Source organism: Neoarius graeffei, chromosome 15 (assembly GCF_027579695.1).
Source record: "Neoarius graeffei isolate fNeoGra1 chromosome 15, fNeoGra1.pri, whole genome shotgun sequence".
Classification (NCBI taxonomy): domain Eukaryota; kingdom Metazoa; phylum Chordata; class Actinopteri; order Siluriformes; family Ariidae; genus Neoarius; species Neoarius graeffei.
This window is the reverse complement of record NC_083583.1, coordinates 47,877,426-47,891,611: the sequence shown is the minus strand read 5'-3', so window position 1 is coordinate 47,891,611 and position 14,186 is coordinate 47,877,426. Positions and strand designations below refer to the sequence as shown.

At 42.2% G+C, this 14,186-nt stretch overlaps 1 protein-coding gene across 2 annotated transcripts in view; it reads right to left on the bottom strand.

Moving 5' to 3' along the window:
• Positions 1-14,186, bottom strand: part of anos1b (anosmin 1b) — an 87,764-nt gene that overhangs the window by 2,584 nt on the left and 70,994 nt on the right. For both annotated transcript variants that reach the window (XM_060940555.1, XM_060940556.1), the window contains exon 13: positions 12,566-12,707. In XM_060940555.1, the coding sequence (XP_060796538.1) occupies positions 12,567-12,707 (141 nt within the window). In that variant the 3' untranslated portion in view covers position 12,566. The remainder of the gene's footprint in view (positions 1-12,565; positions 12,708-14,186) is intronic.

Sequence of the window (14,186 nt, the reverse complement as noted above, 5' to 3'; positions counted from 1 at the left end):
ACTGAACCGTGCTGGCTGGAAGTGGGTGGACACATTGGGTGGAGTTAGCGAAAGTGGGTGGACGTCACGTGATGTCGTTAGGCGGCGCAAACAGTGACATCAGTGACCTTTTAAGCGGTAGTCTCACGACCCGGATAGTAAACAATAAACATGGAGGACATGGAGTCGTTAGTGTTGCTGGTCTTGGTGCTGTGGCTTGTTGTCACCGACAACGGCAACAGATACTGGCAAGAGCGTATAGATGAGGCAAGGCGCATAAGGCTTCGTAATTCTTCTTCTTCCGGGTTTACGGTGTTTACAGATCCCAGCGTGCTCGCGGGGCGTGTGTGGGCATGTGAGGACACTCCTCCTCACCAATCAGTGCACAGGGGAGTGTCTCCTCACGCCCCTAGCCCCACTCGGCTCGGTTGGGCTCACTTCAGCCCCACTCCAAAACCGTGCGAGTTTTGGGTGCTGAGTAAGGCTGAAGTGAGCTCAGTCGTGTTGCTCTGAGGTAGTCGAAACACGAGCCGTGTTGGGCTGAAGTGAGCTGAAGTGAGCTGAAAAAGGGTAGTGGAAAAGGCCCATGGGCAGCTGCCCAGGGCCTCGGCCACTAGGGGGCCTCGGAGGTAGTGAGATCGGAAAATATGAAACGATATTTTCAGAAGTTTTGATCATATTGATAACATTTTTGATGCATTTCGCCACCCGTAAGGAAGCCCACCTTGTCCCGTCGCATAAATCACCCGTCATTGTCAATATGATCACTGTCCACCATGTCTTCACACGCTACGCCAGCTTGAGTTCAATGATTTAATTAATGACTTCGCTTTCCAGAAAAGTAGGAAAGTGCCCTTGTAAGTTGACCCATGGCTGTCAAACTGAATGCGCAAAGCTGTGTGCTACTGCTGTTTGGGACATTACGTGTGTGAAAGGATGAAATGTTTCACATAGCCTAACATTTTGAGATTTATTTCTGAGAAGCAAGATATTTTTCTCTCTTTGTTATCGCTCTTTGTTTTCACAAGTTAAAATTCGCCTGGATTCCAAAATGAAAACGAACGGTTCTATACCAAATGATTGTTCTTGTTCTGAATACTAAAGAAACTGTTGTAGGCCTAGGTTATGTTCTTGACATGTTGTTCATTGACTCACTCATTCAAAGGCTTCTTGAGGCTAAACTTTAGTTAACCAGACTTGTTAACCGTGATGTCTGATGGATTTTTTCGCCATGCAGTTGCCTATTTCACCATTGCTTTTTCTCGATTAAATAGGTGTTGATGGATATAAAGTTTTATCGTTCAATAGTATTTCTAATTGTGCCACTGTCATTATTTAAGTTTCTGTGTCTCGTTAGACAGGCACGTCTGAGGGGGTGAATTTGCTGAGCGCAGTTGACAACAGGCGGGGGTGGGGCCTCAGGAGGGTGTCTGCCCAGGGCCTCGGCAAGGGTTAACGCGGCCCTGGCTGGTAACAGTCTGGATGGTCCTTTTCGTCTTTGGTCTGGAGCACACGGTGTCCATTTCTTACAAAAAAATACCTGGAATGCTGATTGGTGTGACTTCAATACAGGTTTCCACTGTATGATGGTCCATCCCAGATGCCTCTGAGCCCAGAGAATTTGACGGTGCTTCTGGACACAGTTAATATAAGGTTTCTTTTTGCACAGTAAAGTTTTAACTGGCATTTGTGGGTGTAATTCAGTATTGTACAAGTAGTACTTGACAAAGGTTGGCCAAAGTAAACCTGAGCCCATGTGGTTACAGTGGTATGCAAAAGTTTGGGCACCCCTGGTCAAAACTACTGTTACTGTGAACAGTTAAGCAAGTTGAAGATGAAATGAACTCCAAAAGGCATAAAGTTAAAGATGAAACACACTTTCAACATTTTAAGCAATATCGGTGTATTATTTTGGTTTTAGAGTGAAAAAAGGAAAGGAGTAACTTGCAAAAGTATGGGAACCCTAGGAGATTTGAGCACTCGGATCACTTTGACCAAGGTCTCAGACCTTAATTAGTTTGTTAGGGTTATGGCTTGTTCACACTCATCATTAGGAAAGGCCAGGTGATGCAAATTTCAAAGCTTTATAAAATACCCAGGCTCCTCTAATCTAGTCCCAAAAATCAGCAGCCAAGGGTTCTTCTAAGTAGCTTCCTACCACTCTGAAAATGGTTGAGGCCCACAAGGCAGGAGAAGGCTATAAGAAGATAGCAAAACGTTTTCAGGTTGCCATTTCCTTAGTTTGAAATGTAATTAAGAAATGGCAGTTAACAGGAACAGTGGAGGTCAAGATAAGGTCTGGAAGATCAGGAAAAATTTCAGAGAGAGCTGCTCATAGGATTGCTAGGAAGGCAAATCAGAACCCCCGCTTGACTGCAAAAGACCTTCAGGGAGATTTAGCAGACTCTGGAGTTGTGGTACATTGTCCTACTGTTCAGCGACACCTGCACAAATACAGTGGTGCTAGAAAGTTTGTGAACCCTTTAGAATTTTCTCTATTTCTACATAAATATGACCTAAAACAACATCAGATTTTCACACAAGTCCTAAAAGTAGATAAAGAGAACCCAGTTAAACAAATGAGACAAAAACAATTATACTTGGTCATTTATTTATTGAGGAAAATGATCCAATATTACATATCTGTGAATGGCAAAAGTATGTGAACCTCTAGCATTAGCAGTTAATTTGAAGGTGAAATTAGAGTCAGGTGTTTTCAATCAATGGGATGACAATCAGGTGTGAGTGGGCACCCTGTTTTATTTAAAGAACAGGGATCTATCAAAGTCTGATCTTCACAACACGTTTGCGGAAGTGTATCATGGCACGAACAAAGGAGATTTCTGAGGACCTCAGAAAAAGCGTTCTTGATGCTCATCAGGCTGGAAAAGGTTACAAAACCATCTCTAAAGAGTTTGGACTCAACCAATCCACAGTCAGACATATTGCGTACAAATGGAGGAAATTCAAAACCATTGTAACCCTCCCCAGGAGTGGTCGACCAACAAAGATCACTCCAAGAGCAAGGCGTGTAATAGTCGGCGAGGTCACAAAGGACCCCAGGGTAAGTTCTAGGCAACTGAAGGCCTCTCTCACATTGGCTAATATTAATGTTCATGAGTCCACCATCAGGAGAACACTGAACAACAATGGTGTGCATGGCAGAGTTGCAAGGAGAAAGCCACTGCTCTCCAAAAACAACATTGCTGCTCGTCTGCAGTTTGCTAAAGATCACGTGGACAAGCCAGAAGGCTATTGGAAAAATGTTTTGTGGACGGATGAGACCAAAAGAGAACTTTTTGGTTTAAATGAGAAGTGTTATGTTTGGAGAAAGGAAAACACTGCATTCCAGCATAAGAACCTTATCCCATCTATGAAACATGGTGGTGGTAGTATCATGGTTTGGGCCTGTTTTGCTGCATCTGGGCCAGGACGGCTTGCCATCATTGATGGAACAATGAATTTTTAATTATACCAGTGAATTCAAAAGGAAAATGTCAGGACATCTGTCCATGAACTGAATCTCAAGAGAAGGTGGGTCATGCAGCAAGACAACGACCCTAAGCACCAGGGGCACCGCCAGAAATTTTGGGCCCCATGAAAGATTAGAATTTTGGGCCCCCCAACTTTGCCCACCCTCGTCACAATTGCACTATTGTCATTATTTGACTTTTGATAGCCCATGGACCTTGAGTTTGTGACTTTGTTATTACATTTTATGTATTAACCAATGGTTGAAACCAATGGTTTAGAACGTGTGAACATTCCACACACGTAACCATGTCAAACACTTGACTGGTGTCCGTTATTAGTGTAACGGGTTTATTTTTTTCCACTTGCCATTGTGTGTAGTGGTGGGGAAATTCTGTGCTGGCCCTTTAAGAGTGCAGGTAGTTATGGGAACGAGGCGCTGGCCTCTTTCAGTTCGTTTTGGAAATGTAAGCGCTAATGCCACTGGACGTTTGCAGCCCGTCCTCAGCAGTGTATTTGTGTCTCATTTCTTCAGAATAAAAAGACTGGTGAACAACACAACGCAACGTCTGTTACATTAGTAACACTTTAATCTAGCAAACTGTATATGGCGCTCGCTCATTAAAAACTTCAATCCTAAAGCATTTATGGGTTGTATTGCTGCTTACCTCCTTCTCCAAAGGGGGGTTCAGTGGTTTGGTAGGGCGGAGGTCCCCCTGGGGCTGAATCTGTGCATATTTAGGGCACCCCATTAGTTATGAAACTGGTTATTAGCACCAGTTATTAGCACCAGCATAACGTAATATTTCATCTTGTTTATCACACAAGTCAGTTCAGTTATTAAAATGGAAAAAGTCACTGTACAAACTGTAAAAGTGTTCTCTTGATAGGCTAATCCAACCACGTTCATACTGTTCATTTACCATTCGCTAATATTTTGAACACACATGTGAGCGATAGCTACCTTTCTTTGGGAAAAACGGAGTGACCAGTTGCCTGCCTCTCCGGTCCCTCTCAGCTTTCAGCTGCCTTTCTTTACGTTTTTGACAGCCACTCTTCATATTTAGCGATCATAGACTGTACGCACTCCACTGCTGGCTGGCTGGCTGCTGCACCGCGACACAGCAGCAAGTAGCGTTGCACTGATCAGCACACAGATTTAACGCATCGCGCTTCTACCAGAACTGGACCGTACCATTTCGCAAAAGGGGGAGGGTTAAATGACAATATGTTGAAGAACTCAAGAAATAGACAACCTTGTTCAATTAGCTCATTTTACCAGATGGAATATTGCACTGTTGTTATTTCAAAAGTCTTATTAAAATCATCAAAAGCATATTATCAGCCCCTTAAAGGGCCCCATGGCAATGCTGGGCCCCTAGAATTGTTCTAACCTTCCCCCCCCGGTGGCGCCCATGCTAAGCATACAAGTCATTCTACCAAAGTATGGTTAAAGAAGAATAAAGTTAATGTTTTGGAATGGCCAAGTCAAAGTCCTGACCTTAATCCAATCGAAATGTTGTGGAAGGACCTGAAGCGAGCAGTTCATGTGAGGAAACCCACCAACATCCCAGAGTTGAAGCTGTTCTGTACAGAGGAATGGGCTAAAATTCCTCCAAGTCGGTGTGCAGGACTGATCAACAGTTACCGGAAACGTTTAGTTGCAGTTATTGCTGCACAAGGGGGTCACACCAGATACTGAAAGCAAAGGTTCACATACTTTTGCCACTCACAGATATGTAATATTGGATCATTTTCCTCAATAAATAAATGACCAAGTATAATATTTTTGTCTCATTTGTTTAACTGGGTTCTCTTTATCTTCTTTTAGGACTTATGCGAAAATCTGATGATGTTTTAGGTCATTATTATGCAGAAATATAGAACATTTTAAAGGGTTCACAAACTTTCAAGCACCACTGTATGGCCTTCATGGAAGAGTCATCAGAAGAAAACCTCTCCTGCGTCCTCACCACAAAATTCAGCATCAGAAGTTTGCAGAAGAACATCTAAACAAGCCTGATGCATTCTGGAAACAAGTCCTGTGGACTGATGAGGTTAAAATGGAACTCTTTGGCAGCAACAAAGGCATGTTTGGAGAAAAAAGGACACAGAATTTCATGAAAAGAACACTTCTCCAACCGTTAAGTATGGGGGTGGATCAATCATGCTTTGGGGTTGTGTTGCAGCCAATGGCACGGGGAACATTTCACGGGTAGAGGGAAGAATGGATTCAATGAAATTCCAGCAAATTCTGGAAGCAAACATAACCCTATCTGTAAAAAAGCTGAAGTTGAAAAGAGGATGGCGTCTACAAATGGATAATGATCCTAAACACACCTCAAAATCCACAACAGACTACCTCAAGAGGCGCAAGCTGAAGGTTTTACCATGGCCCTCACAGTCCCCTGATCTGAACATCACTGAAAATCTGTGGATAGACCTCAAAAGAGCAGTGCATGCAAGATGGCCCAGGAATCTCTCAGAACTGGAAGACTTTTGCAAGGAAGAATGGATGAAAATTCCTCAAACAAGAATTGAAAGACTCTTGGCTGGCTACAAAAAGCGTTTACAAGCTGTTATACTTGCCAAAGGTTGGTGATACTAGGTACTAACCATGCAGGATGCCCAAACTTTTGTTTCAGGCCCTTTTCCTCATCTCATCTCATTATCTCTAGCCGCTTTATCCTGTTCTACAGGGTCGCAGGCAAGCTGGAGCCTATCCCAGCTGACTACGGGCGAAAGGCAGGGTACACCCTGGACAAGTCGCCAGGTCATCACAGGGCTGACACATAGACACAGACAACCATTCACACTCACATTCACACCTACGGTCAATTTAGAGCCACCAGTTAACCTAACCTGCATGTCTTTGGACTGTGGGGGAAACCGGAGCACCCGGAGGAAACCCACGCGGACACGGGGAGAACATGCAAACTCCACACAGAAAGGCCCTTGCCGGCCACGGGGCTCGAACCCGGACCTTCTTGCTGTGAGGCAATAGCGCTAACCACTACACTACCGTGACGCCAGGCCCTTTTCCTGTTTTTGTCATTTTGAAAATGTAAAAGATGAAAATAAAAAATTGTTTTTGCTTAAAATATAACGGGAATGAGTCATCTTTAACTTTATGCCTTTTAGAAATCATTTCATCTTCAACTTGCTTAACCGTTCACAGTAACAGAAATTTTGACCAGGGGTGCCCAAACTTTTGCATACCACTGTATATCAGCGATAGATGAATGACTGTTCTTGATGCAGGGCCGTCTGAGGGATCAGAGATCACGGGTGTTCAGCTTAGGCTTGCACCCTTGCCCTTTATGCACCAAAATATCTCCAGATTAATTGAATCGTTTAATGATATTATGCACCGTAGAAGGTGAAATATCCAAATCCCTTCCTATCTTTCTTTGAGGAACATTGTTTTTAAATATTCCAGTAATTTTCTCACGCATTTGTTGACAAACTAGAGATCCTCGGCCCATATTTGCTGCTCAAAGCCTCGGCCTTTTCTGGATACTGATTTTGTACCAAATCATGATTACAGTCACCTGTTGACATCACATTACTATTTAATTGTTTTACCTCATTACTAACTCTAAATTTCCCTGTCCCAACTATTTTTGGAAAGTGCTGCAGGGCTGAAATGCAGAAATGGATGTAAATTAACAAACGACACAAAGTTGACCAGACAAAACGTGAAATATATTGGGATCATACTGTCTGCAATGAAATACAAGTCAAAGTAAATTCAGAAATCACTGCTTTCTTTTTTTTTTTTTTTCAATTTGCAGTTTCCATACCGTCCAACTTTTTCTGATTTGGGGTTGTGCACTGATCCGTTCATACAATTAGCAGCATGTAACAAAACAAAGAATGTGACAAAATTGAACATGGTTCATTAAGCATTAGCTCTCTGGCCAAGCTTTCACTCTCTGAAGGGAATGTGTGTGTGTGCCTGAAACACGGTACTGCTGTCGGCTGGTCATGCTGCTCTCCACAGCCCTAAATATGGCTTTGAAGCCAATGCAAATCCTCCTTCTCCAACACTAAGAACACAGTTCATACCTGCAGCTGTGAACTATTGCTTCATGCTTTTACCTAGTTCTAATAACAGACATGAAAGGGTGATGTTGACGAAGATGCGTTGACGTGTGTGTGGCGTAAACATCTGTGTACTCTGGACTCTTATTTAGCAAATTCCACACACTAACAGAAAGCGATTCCATACAACAGAACTGAAATACCGTATTGGCTCGAATATAAGACGGTGTTTTTGTTGTAAAAAATAGCTCTTAAAAAGGGGGGTCGTCTTAAATTCGCGGACTAGACAAAATGCCGCCAAAAACGAAAGTGAAAGTGAGGACAGTGAGAGTGAGCAAAGTGAGGCTGAGGATCTCTGTGCTGAGTAGCTGTAATTTAGCAAACTACCCTTTCCATTGTTTCAGTTGTTTATTATTGTAAACCTTAATGTATTGTTTAATGCATTGTTTAAAGCATTTGCACTGTTCTGCAAATTTATTCCATATACCCGTAGGCTATGGGAAGTTAATGCATTGACATTCTGAAGTTTATGAACTTTCAATCTAAACCTGACAAATTTGTTGAATTAATGCAATTTAAATGTTTTAATTTGGCTTGTCTAGTAGCCTACAGTTTAGCCTCTTTTTTTACTTCTATGAAAAGTGTTCAAGGAAATGAGACTGAAATGACCTCTATTTAAATGTGAAAAACAAAAGCCTCTAATTTTAAACAGAATTTTGAAATAAATACGCTTTATATGAATGAACATTTGGTCTTCAAAAAACTTTTTCCCCAAAGATGAACTTGGAAAAGGGGGGGTCGTCTTACATTCAGGGTCGTCTTATATTCGGGCCAATACGGTAATTGGGGGAACTTTCCAATTCTAGTAATGAATTGTTTTTGGGGATTTTAACATAAACTAGTCCTACTCAAGTAGGACTCAAACCAAGACAATGTCCTGTCTAACACTAAACACTAAAAAGACCAATTCAATTTGCTTTTCAATTAAGAAAAAAAGCTATAACCAAATCTTTGAATGTACATATTAAAGATGAATTTATTGAACAAGTACCAGAGGTTAAATACCTGGGAATAATTCAAGACAGTCAGCTAAATTTTAAAACTCACATTAAAAAAATCTGTAAAACCGTTAAAGCCAATTTAGGTTGTTTTAAGCTGATCAGAAACTGTCTGACCTTTAATTGTGCTCTACTCTTCCTGAACTCCATGTTACTTTCACACATGTCATATTGGTGCTACTACTTGGTCCCAAGCAAATCAAACAACCACTAAAGCAATAGAGAGTCTTTATAATCAAGCCTTAAAAGTTCTGGACAAAAAACAGATAAGGTACCATCATTGCAAAATTTTAAACAAGCATAAGATCCTTAGTTTTGCTAATTTTATTGTTTTTCACTCTGTAAAATTAGTTTTCAAATGTCTAAACAAGGCAGCACGGTGGTGTAGTGGTTAGCGCTGTCGCCTCATAACAAGAAGGTCCGGGTTCGAGCCCCGTGGCCGACAAGGGCCTTTCTGTGTGGAGTTTCCATGTTCTCCCCATGTCCACGTGGGTTTCCTCCGGGTGCTCCGGTTTCCCCCAAAGACATGCAGGTTAGGTTAACTGGTGACTCTAAATTGACCGTAGGTGTGAATGTGAGTGTGAATGGTTGTCTGTGTCTGTGTGTCAGCCCTGTGATGACCTGGCGACTTGTCCAGGGTGTACCCCACCTTTCGCCCATAGTCAGCTGGGATAGGCTCCAGCTTGCCTGCAACCCTGTAGAACAGGATAAAGCGGCTAGAGATAATGAGATGAGATGTCTAAACAATCTTGCCCCTTGCTAGACTCGTAACAAAATCACAGAGCAGATCCACTAGAGCAGTGTCAAGTGGCAACTGTAGAATTTCATTCTGCAAAACATCCTTTGCTCAGTCAGCCTTTTCAGTCAAAGGTCCAAAACTTTGGAATTCTCTACCTGATCATCTGAAATCGCTTTCAAGCTTCACTAATTTTTAAAAAATTACAAAATCTTGGCTAATTCAACAACAATCATGTAGTCATATATAGTCTTTTTTAAACTTTATAATGGATTATTGCTACCAGAATTTTTTTTCCCCCCATTTCAAAAGCTCTCCTAGGGACAAGTGTTGAAAATTAGCATTTGCTATAAACACTACGATACAAGCATGGGATAGGCTGTTCACTTATATGTGTACTGTTTTGTCTATGTATATTGTATCCGTCCCTATCAAATAAACCATAAAAAAAAAATCCTTCTTGCACCTGATCATAGCCGTTGCTGTTTTCACGAGCTAATATGTTAGCATGCTAGCTGCTTGCCGAACAGGATGCTTAGAAGAAACCTTTTTTTTTTAATCTTTGTAGCTTCTTGTGATTCAAGATAAAGGAGAAATTACAGAGTGTGAATTTAATCATGCTTAAAAGTTTATTCTAGTTCGTGTAATATGAGCAGTGTTTTATGACGAATAGCCTCCTTTATTATGCATGCTATTGAATATATTGTTCAACACATTATGTATGGAATAAAAAGAAACATATCAAATGATATGATGCATTGTATTGTTACACGCCTAAAAGCTCGATGTAAATTAAAGTAAATCATTTAAAAACAGACATTTTGCATGATTGTGACGGAGTGCCCGTCACTATAGTTGAGTATGTGCTCTGATGGCTACACCAACGAGCCTGGCTCTTTGGTGTTGTGGTCAGGGTGCAGGTTTGGCATCCTGTAGACCTGGGTTCAAGGCATGATAAGGGGACTGTTCTCTTGCTTTGCTACAGATGGTGTCAGAAGTAGGATGGCTTGCTGGAAGGTCATCGGAGGTGTGCCCTGTATATGAGCCATACAAGGGACCCCAGAGATAGGTGGGGCACCCTGGAATGGAAGAAGTATGGCTGGTGGATACGTGAGGGATGCCTGTGTGCGTGAAGTGCACGGGTGCGCCTCCTGAAGGCGAGGGCAGTGTGACGGAGTGCCTGTCACTACAGTTGAGTATGGCTCTTTGATGTTGTGGTCAGGGTGCAGGTTTGGCATCCTATAGACCTGGGTTCAAGGCAGGATAAGGGGATTGTTTTCTTGCTTTGCTACAATGACTAAAGGCAGAGTAGGTCATTTTGGAGAAACCAGGAAGATTAAGCGAGATTTGAAAATATCCAACCGAAAAATCCCACCCCCTCCCATCAGGCCTTCCTCCAAAGCCAGTCCTCCAAAACACATGAATGCGCACTGCCTGACTACTGCTGGAGGACGAGTCTACTCAACAAAGCATGGGAGAGAAGAGAATTTCAAGAAATATTACACACAAAAAAAAAGCTTCTAAAACATTACCTAGACTTAAAAGCAAAATTGAGTTTGATGAAAGTCTCATCTCATCTCATCCCATTATCTCTAGCCGCTTTATCCTGTTCTACAGGGTCGCAGGCAAGCTGGAGCCTATCCCAGCTGACTACGGGCGAAAGGCGGGGTACACCCTGGACAAGTCGCCAGGTCATCACAGGGCTGACACATAGACACAGACAACCATTCACACTCACATTCACACCTACGGTCAATTTAGAGCCACCAGTTAACCTAACCTGCATGTCTTTGGACTGTGGGGGAAACCGGAGCACCCGGAGGAAACCCACGCGGACACGGGGAGAACATGCAAACTCCGCACAGAAAGGCCCTCGCTGGCCACAGGGCTCGAACCTGGACCTTCTTGCTGCGAGGCGACAGCGCTAACCACTACACCACCGTGCCGCCCGTTTGATGAAAGTGCTACATAAATTGTTAATTAAATAAATCTATTATTATTACAACAGAAATATGTGGTGTAATTTTAATACTAGATCTGATGAAGAACCTCTTTGGCGTCTGCTGATTTTGGAAGGTAAGCGTCTGTTGCTTTCAGCTCAGCTTTGGCTTTGAAGTCGGGTTATTTATCATAATCATGCTAATGGCATTCACATGCTTTACGCTCTGCTCTAAGGAAGGTTCAATTGCAGAGTTTGTTTTCCAGCTGGTTCTACTGTTTATTCCTTACTTCCATCTACACACACACACAGAGTTTCTGCAGCCTGCATGTTCACAGAACTGCTTTGGTGTAGATCAAAGTGGCATCATTTGCTATTGTAAAGAAATCTAGTGGAACTCTGGCGGCTACTAATAGCTTTTCCGCCATCTGAAGTTGACCTTGGCTAGTTTCAGACTTATGCTCTATTCAGAAGTGATTACGGCTTAGCTATTCATTAAACTAGCATCTTCACTTGAGCGAACACTGAGATGAGGCTTTACTTTTCCAGTCTAAGTGTTCGCGAGGAATGGAAAGAGTTGTGGGATACACAGCACATGTTAGTGTTTTTTTTCTTGCTCCCAGGACACATGAATCCACTTATCAGCTCATTAGCAAGTCCTTCATGTCTTTAATATGGGTTTGTCAGAGCAGGCGTCGCACTTAAATGTGCGGCGCTTATACACATTATATAAAAGGCCCAGAACGGCAACTTCTCGCACTAAAATCCAAACCATTCTCAGTTGGCTGAAACGGTGTAATGCTGAAATTGAATTCTGGACTTGGGACAATTCTGCGTTGCACAAAACACAGCACTGATCTTAGACCTGGCGACAGAATTCTCAAAATAATCTGATAATTCTTAATAAAATAATTTAGCAGGAAACTAACAACATAAACATAACATGTTTTACTTTAGGCCATGGATCTTTAACTTTCATTAATGTAACTTGTGAGGAAAGTGTTGATGATGTTGAGTAATGGGAAAGGAAGTGGGCATGTGTCAGTGCTCACAGAAAATAAGTGCCCTCATGCACAACAGTTACTGTTCATTTTTACAAAAACCTTTGCATTTGTGCAATTTCCGCTACTTTCAATGCTTTTCATTAAAAAAATAAAAATTAAAAATAAATATTTCACATAATCTAGGCTCCTTCACATAAACTCAGTTACTTAAGACCATCATATCATTTCTGGGCTGTTACTGCAGTAACACGATTAACCATCAACAGACACGGGCTTAACTGATCCTGTGACTCTTCTGCAGTAAGGATTTGATGGTTTTTAGTGTGTGCTGTACCTCATAGTGGTGTGCCATTGAGCTGTGGAGTGTTTATCATTCTGGCCACTGAGGGCCCGCTGCCTGCTTCAGATAGCGCCTGTACCTGCACCTTGTACGCACACTTTGGCTGGAGCTGCTCCACCCTGACCGAGCGCTGATCCTGCAAGTGAGATGACATGTTCTTAGACATGTATATACACTATATACAACCCTGATTCCAAAAAAGTTGGGACAAAGTACAAATTGTAAATAAAAACGGAATGCAATAATTTACAAATCTCAAAAACCGATATTGTATTCACAGTAGAACATAGACAACATATCAAATGTCGAAAGTGAGACATTTTGAAATTTCATGCCAAATATTGGCTCATTTGAAATTTCATGACAGCAACACATCTCAAAAAAGTTGGGACAGGGGCAATAAGAGGCTGGAAAAGTTAAAGGTACAAAAAAGGAACAGCTGGAGGACCAAATTGCAACTCATTAGGTCAATTGGCAATAGGTCATTAACATGACTGGGTATAAAAAGAGCATCTTGGAGTGGCAGCGGCTCTCAGAAGTAAAGATGGGAAGAGGATCACCAATCCCCCTAATTCTGCGCCGACAAATAGTGGAGCAATATCAGAAAGGAGTTCGACAGTGTAAAATTGCAAAGAGTTTGAACATATCATCATCTACAGTGCATAATATCATCAAAAGATTCAGAGAATCTGGAAGAATCTCTGTGCGTAAGGGTCAAGGCCGGAAAACCATACTGGGTGCCTGTGATCTTCGGGCCCTTAGACAGTACTGCATCACATACAGGCATGCTTCTGTATTGGAAATCACAAAATGGTCTCAGGAATATTTCCAGAGAACATTATTCGTGAGCACAATTCACCGTGCCATCCGCCGTTGCCAGCTAAAACTCTATAGTTCAAAGAAGAAGCCGTATCTAAACATGATCCAGAAGCGCAGACGTCTTCTCTGGGCCAAGGCTCATTTAAAATGGACGGTGGCAAAGTGGAAAACTGTTCTGTGGTCAGACGAATCAAAATTTGAAGTTCTTTATGGAAATCAGGGACGCCGTGTCATTCGGACTAAAGAGGAGAAGGACGACCCAAGTTGTTATCAGCACTCAGTTCAGAAGCCTGCATCTCTGATGGTATGGGGTTGCATTAGTGCGTGTGGTATGGGCAGCTTACACATCTGGAAAGACACATCAATGCTGAAAGGTATATCCAGGTTCTAGAGCAACATATGCTCCCATCCAGACGACGGCTCTTTCAGGGAAGACCTTGCATTTTCCAACATGACAATGCCAAACCACATACTGCATCAATTACAGCATCATGGCTGCGTAGAAGAAGGGTCCGGGTACTGAACTGGCCAGCCTGCAGTCCAGATCTTTCACCCATAGAAAACATTTGGCGCATCATAAAACGGAAGATACGACAAAAAAGACCTAAGACAGTTGAGCAACTAGAATCCTACATTAGACAAGAATGGATTAACATTCCTATCCCTAAACTTGAACAACTTGTCTCCTCAGTCCCCAGACGTTTACAGACTGTTGTAAAGAGAAAAGGGGATGTCTCACAGTGGTAAACATGGCCTTGTCCCAACTTTTTTGAGATGTGTTGTTGTCATGAAATTT